The sequence below is a fragment of the Bombina bombina genome, chromosome 3, assembly GCF_027579735.1.
Source record: "Bombina bombina isolate aBomBom1 chromosome 3, aBomBom1.pri, whole genome shotgun sequence".
Lineage (NCBI taxonomy): Eukaryota > Metazoa > Chordata > Amphibia > Anura > Bombinatoridae > Bombina > Bombina bombina.
The window spans coordinates 829,733,120-829,754,593 of record NC_069501.1 but is presented as its reverse complement, the minus strand read 5'-3'; the positions used below and the strand labels follow the sequence as shown (position 1 = coordinate 829,754,593).

General features: G+C 38.8%; 1 protein-coding gene across 1 annotated transcript in view; it reads left to right on the top strand.

Moving 5' to 3' along the window:
* The window catches only part of MYO16 (myosin XVI), a 944,954-nt gene that overhangs the window by 725,369 nt on the left and 198,111 nt on the right, over positions 1-21,474 (top strand). The window contains exon 27 of the mRNA XM_053707787.1: positions 20,333-20,435. Within this exon, the coding sequence (XP_053563762.1) occupies positions 20,333-20,435 (103 nt within the window). The remainder of the gene's footprint in view (positions 1-20,332; positions 20,436-21,474) is intronic.

Here is a 21,474-nt window from a genome sequence, read left to right as displayed (position 1 = left end):
GCAACTTTTTTCTACTTTACTATATATATATATATATATATATATATATATATATATATATATATATATATAGATGATTATATATAGGTATCGATATATACAGTTATATATAGGAATATCTATTTATGAATACTTAGAACATATTCTGTTATGTGTAGAACATTGAAATGTGAAATATTTACATTAAATACACACTGCAACACTTTATTAAATATGAATATTGCATTAATATGATTTTACATGTTTCCATATACTTAACAGCAAAGGGCCCCAATGCACATTTATGTATATGTTTATATATGTATTCATATGTTTATATGTGTATATACATCTATAAATACATATATACACATAAAAATACATAAATAAATGTGCATACATATATAGACAAATATATACAGTACATACATATACATCTTTAGAGATGTATATATCTGTATTTCATTGTTAAAGCTCTTTGCATGCCTTTTTTTCAAACACCTGAGACCTCATATCTTTTAGTCTTTATAACTTTTGTATGCAATATTTTTCAGAAATAATGTTTATTAGATGGCGTTATTATGAGTGTAACTGTAGTTTTGATGTGTTTTGTGACACTTTTTTGTTTCGCAAAACAGTTAACCAGAGCTCTGAGGATACGCTATCCATACGAGCGTTAACTTATATTTGCTGTCAATTGTACCAGTAATACCAGCAAAATTTAACCTGTGCGCACAAATGAACACGAAAACCTGATATCGATCGCGCTCAAATGTTTGCGCTCCACTCGTAATTTGGCCCTAAACGTTTGAAATGAAGATTTTACATGTTGTAAAAAAATAAGCGAGAAAAATGTTCTTAAAGCAAATAGATTAGGGAGCCTGGGAAAAATTAAAAGTTCGGGTAAATAAGGAAATGAGGGAGGTTTGACATCCCTAGAACTCAATGGTTTACTATTTTGAACTCTTATCCTAGAGAACTATTGTGGCTCTTTGCTGAGTAATTTGAAACACTCACAGTTCTGTTAGCTTATACAGTATTACTATATGCATTTTTTTTTGTTCTTTTTTGAGGTGTACTAATTAGGAATTTGTTTTTAGAATATCAATATGTAAAGTTGATATTTTCTTTTAGTTAGTTTAAGGGCCATTGGTATTACTTTGGTGTATATTGTTTTGGTGCATTGTGTTTGATTTTCTCATTTTTATTTTATCTTTCTCTTATCATTAATATCAATAATGGAATGACAAAAGATTTTAAACTTTCTCCAAAAAATGTTTCTGGTTCGATTCCAACAGTGGGAAAATGTAAAAACAATTCAAATGTGTCAAATATTCCAGTTCATATTGGAAAATCTGAATGCTTAAATATAAGTACCCCCCCCCCCCAAAGTTTAATTAGTACAATGTGTAAATATTTTCTGTATATAATTAAATCTGAATATTTGAAATATCTTGCGCCTAGATTAAGAGACTTGCGTTAACGCCCGCTGGTATTACCAGTCTTGAAATGACAGGTGTACCGCTCACTTTTTTGGCCAGACTCGAAAATACCGCAAATCCACTTACGTCAATTGCACATCCTATTTTTTCAATGTGATTTGCCTAACGCCGGTATTACAAGTCTTCCAAAAAGTGAGTGGTAGACCCTCTCCTGTCAAGCCTGGTACCACATTTTAAAGTCAGTAGTTAAGAGTTTTATGGGCTAACGCCGTAGCATAAAACTCTTAACTAAAGTGCTAAAAGTACACTAACACTCATAAACTACCTATTAACCCCTAAACCGAGCCCCCCCCCCCCCACATCGCAAACACTAAAATAAAATATTTAACCCCTAAACTGCCACACTCCTGCATCGCAAACACTAGTTAAATTGTATTAACCCCTAATCTGCTGTCCCTAACATCGCCCAAACCTACCTACATTTATTATCCCCTAATCTGTCGCCCCAACGTTGCTGCAACAATATTAAATGTATTAATCCCTAAATTAACTACAATTAAATACAATTAAATAAAATTATCTAAAGTACGGGAAAAAAACACTAAATTACAGAAAATAATAAAATAATTACAAGTTTTTTAAACTAATTACACCTAATCTAATCCCCCTAATAAAATAAAAAAGCCCCCCAAAATAATAAAAAGCCCTACCCTATACTAAATTACAAATAGCCCTTAAAAGGGCCTTTTGCGGGGCATTGCCCCAAAGTAATCAGCTCTTTTACCTGTAAAAAAAAGTACAATACCCCCCAACATTAAAACCCACCCCCCAGACACCCAACCCTACTCAAAAACCCATCCAATCCCCCCTTAATAAAACCTAACACTAACCCCTTGAAGATCACCCTACCTTGAGAAGTCTTCACTCAACCAGGCTGAAGTCCTCAACGAAGCGGGGCAAAGTGATCCTCCAGACGGGCAGAAGTCTTCATCCAAGCCGGGCAGAAGAGGTCCTCCAGACGGGCAGAAGGCTTCATCCAGATGTTATCTTCTATCTTGATCCATCCGGCGCGGAGCGGGTCCATCTTCAAAACATCCGACGCCGAGCATCCTCTTCATCCGGAGTCTTCTTACTAAATGACGGTACCTTTAAGTGATGTCATCCAAGATGGCGTCCCTTCAATTCAGATTGGCTGATAGAATTCTATCAGCCAATAGGAATTAAGGAAGAAACAATCCTATTGGCTGATGCAATCAGTCAAATAGGATTGAACTTCAATCCTATTGGCTGATTAGAACAGCCAATAGGATTGAGGTCGCATTCTATTGGCTGTTCCAATCAGCCAATAGGATTGAAGTTTAATCCTATTGGCTAATTGCATCAGCCAATAGGATTTTTCTACCATAAATTATAATTATTATAATATTATTATATATATTATATATTATTATATATTATATATATAATAATATATAATATATAATATATATTATATATTATTATAAATATTATTATATCAGCCAATCGGAATTGAAGGGACACCATCTTGGATTACGTCACTTAAAGGTACCATCATTTAGTAAGAAGACTCCAGATGAAGAGGATGCTCCGCGTCGGATGTCTTGAAGATGGACCCGCTCCACGCCAGATGGATGAAGATAGAAGATGCCGTCTGGATGAAGACTTCTGCCCGTCTGGAGGACCTCTTCTGCCCAGCTTGGATGAAGACTTCTGCCCGTCTGGAGGACCACTTCGCCCAGCTTCGTTGAGGACTTCGGCCTGGTTGGGTGAAGGCTTCTCAAGGTAGGGTGATCTTCAAGGGGTTAGTGTTAGGTTTTATTAAGGGGGGATTGGGTGGGTTTTAGAGTAGGGTTGGGTGTGTGGGTGGTGGGTTTTAATGTTGGGGGGGTATTGTACTTTTTTTTTACAGGTAAAAGAGCTGAGTACTTTGGGGCAATACCCTGCAAAAGGCCCTTTTAAGGGCTATTTGTAATTTAGTATAGGGTTGGGCTTTTTTTATTTTGGGGGGCTTTTTTAATTTTTTAGGGGGATTAGATTAGGTGTAATTAACTTAAAAAACTTGTAATTATTTTATTATTTTCTGTAATTTAGTGTTTTTTTTCTTCGTACTTTAGATAATTTTATTTAATTGTATTTAATTGTAGTTAATTTAGGGAATTAATTTAATTATAGTGTAGTGTTAGGTGTAATTGTAACTTATGTTAGGTTTTATTTTACAGGTAAATTTGTCTTTATTTTAACTAGGTAGCTATTAAATAGTTAATAACTATTTAATAACTATTCTACCTAGTTAAAATACATACAAAGTTGCCAGTAAAATAAAAATAAATCCTAAAATAGCTACAATGTAACTATTAGTTATAGTGTAACTATCTTAGGGTTTATTTTACAGGTAAGTATTTAGTTTTAAATAGGAATAATTTAGTTAATTGTAGTAATTTTATTTAGATTTATTTAAATTATATTTAAGTTAGGGGGTGTTAGGGTTAGGGTTAGACTTAGATTTAGGGGTTAATTACTTTATTATAGTGGCGGCGACATTGGGGGTGGCAGATTAGGGGTTAAAAAATATAATGTAGGTGTCGACAATGTTAGGGGCATCAGATTAGGGGTTCATAAGTAAAATGTAGGTGGCGGCAGTGTCCGGAACAGCAGATTAGGGGTTAATAATATAATGCAGGTGGTGGCGATGTTGGGGCGGCAGATTAGGGGTTAATAAGTGTAAGATTAGGGGTGTTTAGACTTGGGGTTCATGTTAGGGTGTTAGGTGTAAACATAAATTTATTTTCCCCATAGTAATCAATGGGTCTGCGTTAGGAGCTTTACGCTGCTTTTTTGCAGGTGTTTTTTTTTTCAGCCAGCTCTGCCCCATTGATCTCTATGGGGAAATCGTGCACGAACACGTTTAGTCAGCTCACCGCTAACGTAAGCAGCGCTGGTATTGAGGTGAGATGTGGAGCTAAATTTTGCTCTCCGCTCACATTTCTGCGGCTAACTCTGGGTTTCTAAAAACCCGTAATACCAGCGCTGTCTGTAGGTGAGCGGTGAGCATAAACTGCTCGTTAGCACCGCACAGCCTTACCGACAAAACTCGTAATCTAGCCGTTGTTTTACTAATTATTCTTTCATTTTAAACACAAGCCAACATAATAGCAATTTTTTATGCAAACAATAAAAAATATTCATGATTTGCATACAAAATCTATCTAATGGATATGTAGAAAAATATCTTAAATGTGTCTTCATCTTATATGCATGTGACATTCTCTTTTGTAATAATGAACACAATATATTTGAAGCATTCACATTCTAAGGTTTAAAGGGACAATCTAGTATAAATTAAACTTTCATTATTCAGATAGGACTTGTAATTTTAATCAACTTTCCAATTTACTTTTATCATCAAATTTGCTTTTTCTCTTGGTATTCTTAGTTTAAACTAAACATAGGTAGGCTCATATGCTAATTTCTAAGCCTTTGGGGGCTGCCTCTTATCACATGCTTTTTAAATCTCTTTTCAACGCAAAGAGACTGTGGGGGGTAGTTATCAAGCCGTCAACCTCAAATACGCTGCGTATTCCGCAGCGTATTTGTGGCGAGGCTGATACGCCTTAGTTATCAAAGGCTCGAGACCGGCAAAAGTAGAATTTTGTGGGGGGTAGTTATCAAGCCGTCAACCTCAAATACGCTGCGTATTCCGCAGCGTATTTGTGGCGAGGCTGATACGCCTTAGTTATCAAAGGCTCGAGACCGGCAAAAGTAGAAATGCTAGCTATCAAAAAACTAGCAGGTACGCTCGGCACTTTTACGGCCCAGCGTACCTGGTTTTCAAAGCGCCAGCCTGGAGGCGGCGGATCCCATAGGAATCAATGGGAGTCTGACCATAGCGAAAGTACAAGTTCGCTGCTGACAGACATCCCATTGATTTCTATGGGAGCTGTCTACACCTAACACCCTAACATGTACCCCGAGTCTAAACACCACTAATCTGACCCCCCCTACATCGCCGCAACTAAATAAAGTTATTGAGTCGTCTTCACTCAGCCGAGCCACCGATGGAACTGAAGAGGACATCCGGAGCGGAAGAAGTTAATCCTCCAAGCGGCGCTGAAGAAATCTTCCATCCGATGAAGTCATCATCCAGGCGGCGCTGAAGAAGTCTTCGATCCGGCCGATGTCATCTTCAAAGAGGCGCTGAAGAGGTCTTCTATCCGGGCGAAGTCATCTTCCAAGCCAGGTCTTCAATCTTCCTTCCACCGACGCGGAACCACCTTCTTCACCGACGGACTACGACGAATGACGGCTCCTTTAAGGGACGTCATCCAAGATGGCGTCCCCTCAATTCCGATTGGCTGATAGGATTCTATCAGCCAATCGGAATTAAGGTAGGAAAATCTGATTGGCTGATGGAATCAGCCAATCAAATTCAAGTTCAATCCGATTGGCTGATCCAATCAGCCAATCAGATTGAGCTCGCATTCTATTGGCTGATCGGAACAGCCAATAGAATGCGAGCTCAATCTGATTGGCTGATTCCATCAGCGCCTCTTTGAAGATGACATCGGCCGGATCGAAGACTTCTTCAGCGCCGCCTGGATGATGACTTCATCGGATGGAAGATTTCTTCAGCGCCGCTTGGAGGATTAACTTCTTCCGCTCCGGATGTCCTCTTCAGTTCCATCGGTGGCTCGGCTGAGTGAAGACGACTCAAGGTAGGATGATCTTCAGGGGATTAGTGTTAGGTTTTTGTAAGGGGGGTTTGGGTTTGCTTTGGGGTTTGTGGGTGGTGGGTTTTAATGTTGGGGGGGGGGTTGTATTTTTATTTTACAGGCAAAAGAGCTGAACTTTTTGGGGCATGCCCCCACAAATGGCCCTTTTAAGGGCTGGTAAGGTAAAAGAGCTTTGAAATTTATGTAATTTAGAATAGGGTAGGGATTTTTTTTATTTTGGGGGGGTTTGTTATTTTATTAGGGGGCTTAGATTAGGTGTAAGTAGCTTAAAATTGTTGTAATATTTTTAACATGTTTGTAACTTAATTTTTTATTTTTTGTAACTTAGCTTTTTTTATTTTTTGTACTTTAGTTAGTTTATGTAATTGTATTTCATTGTAGTTCTTTGTAGGTAGTTTATTTAGTTAATTTAATGATAGTGTAGTATTAGGTTTAATTGTAACTTAAGTTAGGATTTATTTTACAGGTAATTTTGTATTTCTTTTAGCTAGGTAGTTATTAAATAGTTAATAACTATTTAATAACTATTCTAACTAGCTAAAATAAATACAAAGTTACCTGTAAAATAAATATAAATCCTAAGATAGCTATAATATAATTATTAATTACATTGTAGCTATCTTAGGGTTTATTTTACAGGTAAGTATTTATTTTTAAATAGGAATAATTTATTAAAGTATAGTGTAGTGTTAGGTGTAATTGTAACTTAGGTTAGGATTTATTTCACAGGTACATTTCTCTTTATTTTAGCTAGGTAAGCTATTAAATAGTTAATAACTATTTAATAGTTATTGTACATGGTTAAAATAAATTGAAAGGTACCTGTAAAATAAAAATAAATCCTAAGATAGCTAGAATATAATTATTATTTATATTGTAGCTATATTAGGGTTTATTTTAAAGGTAAGTATTTAGTTTTAAATAGGATTCATTTAGTTAATAAGAGTTAATTTATTTAGATTTATTTAATTAATATTTAAGTTAGGGGGGCGTTATGGTTAGGGTTAGACTTAGGTTTAGGGGTTAATCATTTTATTACAGTGGCGGCGGCGTAGTGGGGGGCAGGATAGGGGTTAATAAATTTATTATAGGTTGCGGCGGGTTCATGGAGCGGCGGTTTAGGGGTTAAACTATTTATTTAGTTGCGGAGAGGTGCGGGATCAGCAGGATAGGGGTTAATAATTTTATAATAGAGGGCGACGGTATAGGGGGGCAGGATAGGGGTTACTAGGTATAATGTAGGTGGCAGCGGTGTCCGGGAGCGGCGGTTTAGGGGTTAATACATTTATTAGACTTGCGGCGGGGTCTAGGAGCGGCGGTTTTAGGGGTTAATACATTTATAAGACTTGCGGCGGGGTCTAGGAGCGGCGGTTTAGGGGTTAATACATTTATAAGACTTGCGGCGGGGTCTAGGAGCGGCGGTTTAGGGGTTAGTAACTTTATTTAGTTGCGGGGGCCTCCGGGGGCGCCGGTATAGGGGGTAGAACAGTGTAGTTTAGTGTGAGTGCTTAGTGACAGGCTAGCAATAAAGCTGGGAAAAAGCCGAAGGGCAGCGAGATCGGATGAGTGATAACTGTCACAGTCCGCTGCTCATCGCCCCGCGGCTTTTTGACAGCTTTATTTGATAACTTAGGCGAACGTATTCAAGGTCCGCGGCGGCGAAGGTAGGCGAGCTTAGGCGGACGTATTGGGCCGGCGAAGCCAGAAAAGTAGACGGCTTGATAAGTAGCCCCCTGTGACGTCAGCTTCGATCCGCCGGACTCAGTCCGACACAGATCGATTCTTACGTCACTCCAGATGTTCCGCACACAAGTGCGGCACATTCTCACTACTTTTGCTAGCTATCAAAAAACTTGCAGGTACGCTCGGCACTTTTACGGCCCAGCGTACCTGGTTTTCAAAGCGCCAGCCTGGAGGCGGCGGATCCCATAGGAATCAATGGGAGTCTGACCATAGCGAAAGTACAAGTTCGCTGCTGACAGACATCCCATTGATTTCTATGGGAGCTGTCTACACCTAACACCCTAACATGTACCCCGAGTCTAAACACCACTAATCTGACCCCCCCTACATCGCCGCAACTAAATAAAGTTATTACCCCCTAAACCGCCGCTCCCGGAGCCCACCGCAAGCTACTCTATACATATTAACCCCTAAACCGCCGCTCCCGGAGCCCACCGCAACTATAATAAATGTATTAACCCCTAACCCGCCGCTCCCTGAACCCGCCGCAACCTATATTAAATGTATTAACCCCTATCCTGCCCCCCCTACACCGTCGCCACCTATAATACATTTATTAACCCCTAATCTGCCCCCCCTACACCGTCGCCACCTATAATAAATTTATTAACCCCTATCCTGCCCCCCACTACGCCGCCGCCACTGTAATAAAATGATTAACCCCTAAACCTAACCCTAACCCTAACGCCCCCTAACTTAAATATTAATTAAATAAATCTAAATAAATTAACTCTTATTAACTAAATGAATCCTATTTAAAACTAAATACTTACCTTTAAAATAAACCCTAATATAGCTACAATATAAATAATAATTATATTCTAGCTATCTTAGGATTTATTTTTATTTTACAGGTACCTTTCAATTTATTTTAACCATGTACAATAACTATTAAATAGTTATTAACTATTTAATAGCTTACCTAGCTAAAATAAAGAGAAATGTACCTGTGAAATAAATCCTAACCTAAGTTACAATTACACCTAACACTACACTATACTTTAATAAATTATTCCTATTTAAAAATAAATACTTACCTGTAAAATAAACCCTAAGATAGCTACAATGTAATTAATAATTATATTATAGCTATCTTAGGATTTATATTTATTTTACAGGTAACTTTGTATTTATTTTAGCTAGTTAGAATAGTTATTAAATAGTTATTAACTATTTAATAACTACCTAGCTAAAAGAAATACAAAATTACCTGTAAAATAAATCCTAACTTAAGTTACAATTAAACCTAATACTACACTATCATTAAATTAACTAAATAAACTACCTACAAAGAACTACAATGAAATACAATTACATAAACTAACTAAAGTACAAAAAATAAAAAAAGCTAAGTTACAAAAAATAAAAAATTAAGTTACAAACATGTTAAAAATATTACAACAATTTTAAGCTACTTACACCTAATCTAAGCCCCCTAATAAAATAACAAACCCCCCCAAAATAAAAAAAATCCCTACCCTATTCTAAATTACATAAATTTCAAAGCTCTTTTACCTTACCAGCCCTTAAAAGGGCCATTTGTGGGGGCATGCCCCAAAAAGTTCAGCTCTTTTGCCTGTAAAATAAAAATACAACCCCCCCCCCAACATTAAAACCCACCACCCACATACCCCTAATCTAACCCAAACCCCCCTTACAAAAACCTAACACTAATCCCCTGAAGATCATCCTACCTTGAGTCGTCTTCACTCAGCCGAGCCACCGATGGAACTGAAGAGGACATCCGGAGCGGAAGAAGTTAATCCTCCAAGCGGCGCTGAAGAAATCTTCCATCCGATGAAGTCATCATCCAGGCGGCGCTGAAGAAGTCTTCGATCCGGCCGATGTCATCTTCAAAGAGGCGCTGAAGAGGTCTTCTATCCGGGCGAAGTCATCTTCCAAGCCGGGTCTTCAATCTTCCTTCCGCCGACGCGGAACCACCTTCTTCACCGACGGACTACGACGAATGACGGCTCCTTTAAGGGACGTCATCCAAGATGGCGTCCCCTCAATTCCGATTGGCTGATAGGATTCTATCAGCCAATCGGAATTAAGGTAGGAAAATCTGATTGGCTGATGGAATCAGCCAATCAGATTGAGCTCGCATTCTATTGGCTGTTCCGATCAGCCAATAGAATGCGAGCTCAATCTGATTGGCTGATTGGATCAGCCAATCGGATTGAACTTGAATCTGATTGGCTGATTCCATCAGCCAATCAGATTTTCCTACCTTAATTCCGATTGGCTGATAGAATTGAGGGGACGCCATCTTGGATGACGTCCCTTAAAGGAGCCGTCATTCGTCGTAGTCCGTCGGTGAAGAAGGTGGTTCCGCGTCGGCGGAAGGAAGATTGAAGACCCGGCTTGGAAGATGACTTCGCCCGGATAGAAGACCTCTTCAGTGCCTCTTTGAAGATGACATCGGCCGGATCGAAGACTTCTTCAGCGCCGCCTGGATGATGACTTCATCGGATGGAAGATTTCTTCAGCGCCGCTTGGAGGATTAACTTCTTCCGCTCCGGATGTCCTCTTCAGTTCCATCGGTGGCTCGGCTGAGTGAAGACGACTCAAGGTAGGATGATCTTCAGGGGATTAGTGTTAGGTTTTTGTAAGGGGGGTTTGGGTTAGATTAGGGGTATGTGGGTGGTGGGTTTTAATGTTGGGGGGGGGTTGTATTTTTATTTTACAGGCAAAAGAGCTGAACTTTTTGGGGCATGCCCCCACAAATGGCCCTTTTAAGGGCTGGTAAGGTAAAAGAGCTTTGAAATTTATGTAATTTAGAATAGGGTAGGGATTTTTTTTATTTTGGGGGGGTTTGTTATTTTATTAGGGGGCTTAGATTAGGTGTAAGTAGCTTAAAATTGTTGTAATATTTTTAACATGTTTGTAACTTAATTTTTTATTTTTTGTAACTTAGCTTTTTTTATTTTTTGTACTTTAGTTAGTTTATGTAATTGTATTTCATTGTAGTTCTTTGTAGGTAGTTTATTTAGTTAATTTAATGATAGTGTAGTATTAGGTTTAATTGTAACTTAAGTTAGGATTTATTTTACAGGTAATTTTGTATTTCTTTTAGCTAGGTAGTTATTAAATAGTTAATAACTATTTAATAACTATTCTAACTAGCTAAAATAAATACAAAGTTACCTGTAAAATAAATATAAATCCTAAGATAGCTATAATATAATTATTAATTACATTGTAGCTATCTTAGGGTTTATTTTACAGGTAAGTATTTATTTTTAAATAGGAATAATTTATTAAAGTATAGTGTAGTGTTAGGTGTAATTGTAACTTAGGTTAGGATTTATTTCACAGGTACATTTCTCTTTATTTTAGCTAGGTAAGCTATTAAATAGTTAATAACTATTTAATAGTTATTGTACATGGTTAAAATAAATTGAAAGGTACCTGTAAAATAAAAATAAATCCTAAGATAGCTAGAATATAATTATTATTTATATTGTAGCTATATTAGGGTTTATTTTAAAGGTAAGTATTTAGTTTTAAATAGGATTCATTTAGTTAATAAGAGTTAATTTATTTAGATTTATTTAATTAATATTTAAGTTAGGGGGGCGTTATGGTTAGGGTTAGACTTAGGTTTAGGGGTTAATCATTTTATTACAGTGGCGGCGGCGTAGTGGGGGGCAGGATAGGGGTTAATACATTTATTATAGGTTGCGGCGGGTTCATGGAGCGGCGGTTTAGGGGTTAAACTATTTATTTAGTTGCGGAGAGGTGCGGGATCAGCAGGATAGGGGTTAATAATTTTATAATAGAGGGCGACGGTATAGGGGGGCAGGATAGGGGTTACTAGGTATAATGTAGGTGGCAGCGGTGTCCGGGAGCGGCGGTTTAGGGGTTAATACATTTATAAGACTTGCGGTGGGGTCTAGGAGCGGCGGTTTAGGGGTTAATACATTTATAAGACTTGCGGCGGGTCTAGGAGCGGCGGTTTAGGGGTTAATACATTTATAAGACTTGCGGCGGGGTCTAGGAGCGGCGGTTTAGGGGTTAGTAACTTTATTTAGTTGCGGGGGCCTCCGGGGGCGCCGGTATAGGGGGTAGAACAGTGTAGTTTAGTGTGAGTGCTTAGTGACAGGCTAGCAATAAGAAAAAAGCCGAAGGGCAGCGAGATCGGATGAGTGATAACTGTCACAGTCCGCTGCTCATCGCCCCGCGGCTTTTTGACAGCTTTATTTGATAACTTAGGCGAACGTATTCAAGGTCCGCGGCGGCGAAGGTAGGCGAGCTTAGGCGGACGTATTGGGCCGGCGAAGCCAGAAAAGTAGACGGCTTGATAAGTAGCCCCCAGAAAGTACACGTGGGCCATATAGATAATACTGTGTTCAGGCACAGGAGGTTATTTAAGATTTAGCACAAAACAATGCTAAATTTAAGACAATAGATAATAGACAGTCACAATCATGTGATCAGGGTAATCACTGAGGTAAAAAGTATATTAATATAACTGTGTTGGTTATGCAAAACTGGGGAATGGGTAATAAAGGGATTATCTATTTTTTAAAACAATAACAATTCTATAGTAGACTGTCCCTTTAAGGAAACATATCAACTGAGGTTTGAGTGAAATGTTAGTGCTTCATTGTCTTTGTGCTTGAGAGTTATCTAATAGGAATTTCTCCTGTTAAGTGTAGTCAGTCCACGGGTCATCATTACTTATGGGATATTAACTCCTCCCCAACAGGAAGTGCAAGAGGATCACCCAAGCAGAGCTGCTATATAGCTCCTCCCCTCTACGTCACACCCAGTCATTCTCTTGCACCCAACTAATAGATAGGATGTGTGAGAGGACTGTGGTGATTAAACTTAGTTTTTTATATCTTCAATCAAAAGTTTGTTATTTTAAACGACACCGGAGTGTGTTGTTTCCTTCTCAGGCAGAATTTGAAGAAGAATCTACCTGAGTTTTTGTATATGATCTTAGCGGACGTAACTAAGATCCATTTGCTGTTCTCGGCCATTCTGAGGAGTAAGGTAACTTCAGATCAGGGGACAGCGGGCAGGTTCACCTGCAAAGAGGTATGTTGCAGTATATTATTTTCTAAGGAATGGAATTGACTTTGAAAATACTGCTAATACCGATATAATGTAAGTACAGCCTTAAATGCAGTAGTAGCAACTGGTATCAGGCTGACATGTATATATGTTAACACTTAAGTATTTCTGGGGAATGGCACTTCACTGGGAAAATACTGTATGCATATATCTTTTAGCCTAACTTGCAGTGGGAGCGACTAGCAGCAGGCTTTTTAAAGACATTTCATATATTTGATTTTAAACGTTTGCTGGCATGTTAAATCGTTTAATTATCTGAGGTACTTGGTGAAAATTGTTTTGGGCTTTATTTTCCACATGGCTGTCGTTGTTTTAAATTAAAACAGTTTACTGAGCTCCCCTCACTGTTGTAGTGTGAGTGGGAGGGGCCTATTTTGGCGCTTTTACTACGCATCAGAAATTCAGTCACAGTCTGTCTTTTTCTCCCTGCATGATCCAGGACGTCTCCACAGAGCTCAGGGGTCTTCAAAACTAGTTTTGAGGGAGGTAATCACTCACAGCAGACCTGTGAGACTGTGCTTGACTGTGATAAAAACGTTTATATTGTCAATTGTTTTTTTTTCTGATATTAAGGGTTAATCATCCATTGCTAATGTGTGCAATCCTTTGCTAATTTTGGTTTATATAACTAATCCGGTTCATTGTTATTCAACTGTGACAGTTTTTGTGTGCTTCTTAAAGGCACAGTAAGGTTTTTACATATTGCTTGTAAATTTAGTTGAAAAGTATTTCCAAGCTTGCTAGTCTAATTGCTAGTTTGTTTAAACATGTCTGACTCAGAGGAAACTCTTTGTGCAATATGTTCAAAAGCCGAGGTGGAGCCCAATAGAAATTTATGTACTAATTGCATTGATGCTACTTTAAATAAAAGTCAATCTGTACATGTTAAGCAACATTCACCAGACAACGAGAGGGAAGTTATGCCGACTAACTTGCCTCGCGTGTCAGTACCTGCATCTCCCGCTCAGGAGGTGCGTGATATTGTAACGCCAAGTACATCAGGGCGGCCATTACAAATCACTTTACAAGACATGGCTAATGTTATGACTGAAGTTTTGTCTAAATTGCCAGAACTTAGAGGTAAACGAGATCACTCTGGGATGAGAACAGAGTATACTGATAATGCTAGGGCCATGTCTGATACTGCGTCACAATATGCAGAGCATGAGGACGGAGAGCTTCATTCTGCGGGTGACGGATCTGATCCAAATAAATTGGATTCAGACATTTCAAATTTTAAGTTTAAGCTGGAAAACCTCCGTGTGTTGCTAGGGGAGGTGTTAGCGGCTCTGAATGATTGTAACACAGTTGCAATCCCAGAGAAAATGTGTAGGTTGGATAAATATTTTGCGGTACCGACGAGTACTGACGTTTTTCCTATACCTAAGAGACTTACTGAAATTATTACTAAGGAGTGGGACAGACCTGGTGTGCCTTTCTCACCTCCTCCTATATTCAGAAAAATGTTTCCAAAAGACGCCACCACACGGGACTTATGGCAAACGGTCCCTAAGGTGGAGGGAGCAGTTTCTACTTTAGCTAAGCGTACCACTATCCCGGTGGAGGATAGCTGTGCTTTTTCAGATCCAATGGATAAAAAGTTAGAGGGTTACCTTAAGAAAATGTTTGTTCAACAAGGTTTTATATTACAACCCCTTGCATGCATTGCGCCTGTCACGGCTGCGGCTGCATTTTGGTTTGAGTCTCTGGAAGACACCCTTGACTCAGCGACATTAGATGAGATTTCACTTAAGCTTAAAACCCTTAAGCTAGCTAATTCATTTATTTCTGATGCCGTAGTACATTTAACTAAACTTACGGCTAAGAATTCCGGATTCGCCATTCAGGCACGCAGAGCGCTGTGGCTAAAATCCTGGTCAGCTGATGTAACTTCTAAATAGAAATTACTTAACATACCTTTCAAGGGGCAGACTTTATTCGGGCCCGGTTTGAAAGAAATTATCGCTGATATTACGGGAGGTAAAGGCCATGCCCTGCCTCAAGACAGAGCCAAAGCTAGGGCTAGACAGTCTAATTTTCGTGCCTTTCGTAACTTCAAGGCAGGAGCAGCATCAACTTCCTCTGCTCCAAAACAGGAAGGAGCTGTTGCTCGCTACAGACAAGGCTGGAAACCTAACCAGACCTGGAACAAGGGCAAGCAGGCCAGAAAACCTACTGCTGCCCCTAAGACAGCATGAAGTGAGGGCCCCCGATCCGGAAGCGGATCTAGTGGGGGGCAGACTCTCTCTCTTCGCCCAGGCTTGGGCAAGAGATGTCCAGGATCCCTGGGCGTTGGAGATCATATCTCTGGGATATCTTCTGGACTTCATTGCTTATCCTCCACAAGGGAGATTTCACCTTTCAAGGTTGTCAACAAACCAGATAAAGAAAGAGGCGTTTCTATGCTGTGTACAAGACCTTTTACTAATGGGAGTGATCCACCCAGTTCCGCGGTCGGAACACGGACAAGGGTTTTAATCAAATCTGTTTGTGGTTCCCAAAAAAGAGGGAACCTTCAGACCAATATTGGATTTAAAGATCCTAAACAAATTCCTAAGAGTTCCAGCATTCAAGATGGAAACTATTCGGACAATCTTACCCATGATCCAAAGAGGTCAGTACATGACCACAGTGGATTTAAAGGATGCTTACCTTCACATACCGATTCACAGAGAACATTACCGGTATCTAAGGTTTGCCTTCCTAGACAGGCATTACCAGTTTGTAGCTCTTCCCTTCGGGTTGGCTACGGCTCCAAGAATCTTTACAAAGGTTCTGGGCTCTCTTCTGGCGGTACTAAGACCGCGAGGAATTTCGGTAGCTCCGTACCTAGACGACATTCTGATACAAGCGTCAAGCTTTCAAACTGCCAAGTCTCATACAGAGTTAGTACTGGCTTTTCTAAGGTCGCATGGGTGGAAAGTGAACGAGGAGAAGAGTTCTCTCTTACCACTCACAAGAGTTCCCTTCTTGGGGACTCTTATAGATTCTGTAGAAATGAAAATTTACCTGACAGAGGACAGGTTAACAAAGCTTCTAAATGCTTGCCGTGTCCTTCATTCCATTCAACACCCGTCAGTGGCTCAATGCATGGAGGTAATCGGCTTAATGGTAGCGGCAATGGACATAGTTCCTTTTGCACGCCTGCACCTCAGACCGCTGCAATTGTGCATGCTAAGTCAGTGGAATGGGGATTACTCAGATTTGTCCCCTACGCTGAATCTGGATCAGGAGACCAGAGATTCTCTTCTATGGTGGCTTTCTCGGCCGCATCTGTCCAGGGGGATGCCCTTCAGCAGACCAGACTGGGCAATTGTAACTACAGACGCCAGCCTTCTAGGTTGGGGCGCTTTCTGGAATTCCCTGAAGGCTCAGGGATCATGGACTCAAGAGGAGAGTCTCCTTCCAATAAACATTCTGGAATTGAGAGCAGTTCTCAATGCCCTACTGGCTTGGCCTCAGTTAGCAACTCTGAGGTTTATCAGGTTTCAGTTGGACAACATCACGACTGTGGCTTACATCAACCATCAGGGAGGGACAAGAAGTTCCCTAGCGATGATGGAAGTATCAAAGATAATTCGCTGGGCAGAGTCTCACTCTTGCCACCTGTCAGCGATCCACATCCCAGGAGTGGACAACTGGGAGGCGGATTTCCTAAGTCGCCAGACTTTTCATCCGGGGGAGTGGGAACTTCATCCGGAGGTCTTTGCCCAAATACTTCGACGTTGGGGCAAACCAGATATGGATCTCATGGCGTCTCGCCAGAACGCCAAGCTTCCTCGTTACGGGTCCAGGGACCCGGGAGCGGTCCTGATAGATGCCTTGACAGCACCTTGGACCTTCAGGATGGCTTATGTGTTTCCACCATTCCCGATGCTTCCTCGTTTGATTGCAAGGATCAAACAGGAGAAAGCATCAGTGATTCTAATAGCGCCTGCGTGGCCACGCAGGACCTGGTATGCAGATCTAGTGGACATGTCATCCTGTCCACCTTGGTCTCTGCCTCTGAGACAGGACCTTCTAATTCAGGGTCCTTTCAAACATCAAAACCTAATTTCTCTGAAGCTGACTGCATGGAAATTTAACGCTTAATTTTATCAAAGCGTGGATTTTCAGAGCCAGTAATTGATACCTTAATACAGGCTAGGAAACCTGTTACCAGGAAAATTTACCATAAGATATGGCGTAAATATTTACACTGGTGCGAATCCAAGGGTTACTCATGGAGTAAGGTTAGGATTCCTAGGATATTGTCTTTTCTACAAGAAGGTTTAGAAAAGGGTTTATCTGCTAGTTCGTTAAAGGGACAGCTCTCAGCTCTGTCCATCCTTTTACACAAGCGTCTGTCAGAAGTTCCAGACGTTCAGGCTTTTTGTCAGGCTTTGGCCAGGATTAAGCCTGTGTTTAAATCTGTTGCTCCGCCGTGGAGCTTAAACTTAGTTCTTAACGTTTTACAGGGTGTTCCGTTTGAACCCATTCACTCCATTGATATCAAGCTGTTATCTTGGAAAGTTCTGTTTTTAATGGCTATTTCCTCGGCTCGTAGAGTCTCTGAATTATCAGCCTTACATTGTGATTCTCCGTATCTGATTTTTCATTCAGATAAGGTAGTTCTGCGTACTAAACCTGGGTTCTTACCTAAGGTAGTCACTAACAAGAATATCAATCAAGAGATTGTTGTTCCATCATTGTGTCCTAACCCTTCCTTAAAAAAGGAACGACCTGCACAATCTAGATGTAGTCCATGCCCTGAAATTTTATTTACAGGCAACTAAAGATTTTCGACAAACTTCTTCCCTGTTTGTCGTTTATTCTGGACAGAGGAGAGGTCAAAAAGCATCTGCTACCTCTCTATCCTTTTGGCTTCGTAGCATAATACGTTTAGCCTATGAGACTGCTGGACAGCAACCTCCTGAAAGGATTACAGCTCATTCTACTAGAGCTGTGGCTTCCACTTGGGCCTTTAAGAACGAGGCCTCTGTTGAACAGATTTGCAAGGCTGCAACTTGGTCTTCTCTTCATACTTTTTCCAAATTTTACAAATTTGACACTTTTGCTTCTTCGGAGGCTGTTTTTGGGAGAAAGGTTCTTCAGGCAGTGGTTCCTTCCGTATAGAGATCCTGCCTGTCCCTCCCGTCATCCGTGTACTTAGCTTTGGTATTGGTATCCCATAAGTAATGATGACCCGTGGACTGACTACACTTAACAGGAGAAAACATAATTTATGCTTACCTGATAAATTCCTTTCTCCTGTAGTGTAGTCAGTCCACGGCCCGCCCTGTTTTTTAAGGCAGGTCTAAATTTTTTAATTATACTCCAGTCACCACTGCACCCTATAGTTTCTCCTTTCTCGTTTGGTTCCTGGTCGAATGACTGGGTGTGACGTAGAGGGGAGGAGCTATATAGCAGCTCTGCTTGGGTGATCCTCTTGCACTTCCTGTTGGGGAGGAGTTAATATCCCATAAGTAATGTTGACCCGTGGACTGACTACACTACAGGAGAAAGGAATTTATCAGGTAAGCATAAATTATGTTTTTAGTGTGGAACCTTATAGAATTCTACTATTTGAAGGAAAATGATGCGCTATTGGACATGAATAGTGTAATGCACACTATACTACCTCTTGCATAATAAAATAAATATTACCCATGGACTTGCAGTTTGCATGGTAAAGTTTTTTCAGTGTGCATAAGTAAACATTTTGGGCTAAATTACAGGTGGAACACAGCCAATAGTCTAGGACGCATTCGCTAGCTGTCAGCCTTGCACAAAGAATAAAGCACAAGCTAGTATTACAAGTGGATAGTTACAAATGTTGACAAAACATCTTGTAAAGTGGACAAAACTTTTTTAGTGAACCCTAAAACTCTAATGGTTAGCTCAGAGATTTATTACTGCACTCTTTAGACTTGTATTACAAGTGGATAACTAAGTGTTGCTCTCATGCGGAATCCAAATGACTGCTCTAAAAAATGTTTTCAAGACCTGAAGTAAAAGATTATCACTTGCTAGTTTTTATAACAAAACACATGACAATGCTATGGAAGTAAAGGATTTAAGTTATATTTAGACTTAATACTGAGATTACAAAGGTTAAATAATGAAAATAAGATTTTGTGGCAGAATGAAAAGGAATATGGTATATGACAAAGGGAGTTACTAGAAAGTGGTCAAAGGTGAATGTGTAAAATGTTTTATACTTAATGTTTTATACTTAATTTAAATAGTATAGCACAGAACAAAATGAAGAACACCACTATTTGAGTGCTCGTGGGTTATCCAGCATGAATTTTGCTGCACTCCTCCATATAAGTGTATTATATGAGGTAATTAATGCATCCAAGTTCTCATCATGTAGACTTTAGCATGCACTAGACTATAGCTCGAGCAATAAAACATAGCTTTGTACATATCATTTCAGCCTAAAATAGAAATGTATTGATTGCACTCTAGCAATGTTAACATACCTTAGGTGTTGATTTAATGTCATTTTTAATGGTTGCACTATTAAATATGTATGCAAAAATATTTTAAAAAATGTGCCTTGTTAGGGCTGGTGGTGTAGCCAATTACAACTGACTCATATCTTTTTTAAAAGTCATATTTTCAATAACATTTGTAATGATCGGTAGTATATATTTTGTTTTCCCCTTTTTGATTTACACTATGGTTAGATAGTCATATATGCTTAGCAGGTCAGTTTAGATAGCTATTTTGTGCAGTGCTATACAAATAAATGATATTAATAATAAAAATAATAATAACAAATGGACAATATGGACACGTTAAAAATCAGCACTTCTTCCATTTTTCCTTTGTTTCAGTTTGCTAACACAGGACAAATCCTGTAATGCTTTAACAAATTTAAAGCTCTTGGTCTTCATAACCATTTTTGAATTATATGCTCTAATCTCTGCCTGAGTCAGCACGAGGGATAAGTAGATTTCTTCACCACGTGAAATTTGGATGTGCTTATAACGGTCAGCAAGTTCAGATGCATATTCTTCATTACATTCTTTCATTAATGCATGAGAACTGAATGTGACTGATAACAGCATATTTGTAAACTAAATGTGATTTATTATAAGCGACCAGAGAAATGTATCAAATAAGAAATGAAAGTCAGTAGTATTCCATGCACAACATTCTATAACTTGTTTAAGTTATAAATAAGTGTTTTTATTTTATTTTTTTTAAAAAGGGTAATTTGTTGTTCATTGATTTTATTTTCCAATATATAATGTAAAGAGTTTTTGTAGAAATATTACATTGTAAAATGGTTACTTCATATATATTTTACTAGAAGAAACTAATATAGTGTGACATTTATTTTAGGTACAAGTATTTGACTGAAATAGTATCAAGAGAAAGACAGAAAGCATCCCCAGAAGAGAAATGTCGTCATGTTCTTCAGCAATGTAAACCACAGGGCTGGCAGGTCGGTGTATAGAAAGATAGAGTGCAAAATTAAAGGGACATCAAATTCAGATTGTCACTTTCATGATTCATACAAAGCAAGCTAAGCTTTCTTACTTGTTTTTATTATCAAAGTTTCTTTATTATCTGGGTATCTGTTGTTGAAAAATATACCTAGGTAGTTTCAGAAGTGTGCACATCTCTGAAATACTATTAGGCATCAGCTCATGTCTTTAATGTCTTTATAATGTAATACACTTTTTTTGCAAATACTGCTGCAGTGAAGTGCTCAAATAACTATAATATTGTTACAAACAATGCTGCTATATAGTGCTCCAGACACCTGCCCTTGGTCTGCAAAGATGTGCTTTCAACAAAAGTTACCAAGAAAATCACACAAATTTGATAATTGAATCAAATTGAAAACTGTTTTTTTTTTAATGGTTTGCTTTGTTTCGTTTGTCTTAGGCCTCGCTTCCATTGAGTCGTTAAAAATGGAGCCGTAAGCTACTGAAGCGGCCGACAGCTAAAAGTAATTTATGGCTGCATTTTAGTACCAGGTTTCCATTGAAAAGATTAGCGTGTTGCGCGCAGTCGCTCTTTTCGTGTAGCTGTAAGTTAACGTTGTGTTAACGCTTCCATCTGACGTTGGATTTCTTGAAAATCAATTAGTTGCTAAGGTAACCCGACCTTACGCTATAGAATTTACGTTTAACGTCCGTGCTTCTTACCTGTGATCGCCTCTCAAGAAAAATAAAAAAACACTTATCCATATTTTTAATAATCAAATACTATTTTCTAATATAATTATATTTAACACTTCATAAATATAAGTAATATTTATTGCTGCCCTAGGCATAGGTCTAGTTTGCATTCTGTAGATATGTTCTTGCATATATTATTATATTTAAATAAATACTGATATTTCTATACATGTTCAACTATTTCTATACATTTCTATACATGAGACAACAATAAATATTACTTATAACAATTTATTTCTACATTAAAACACTTGCATTATTTGCAAGTTTTATAATTTCAATAGAAAATAGGTCTCA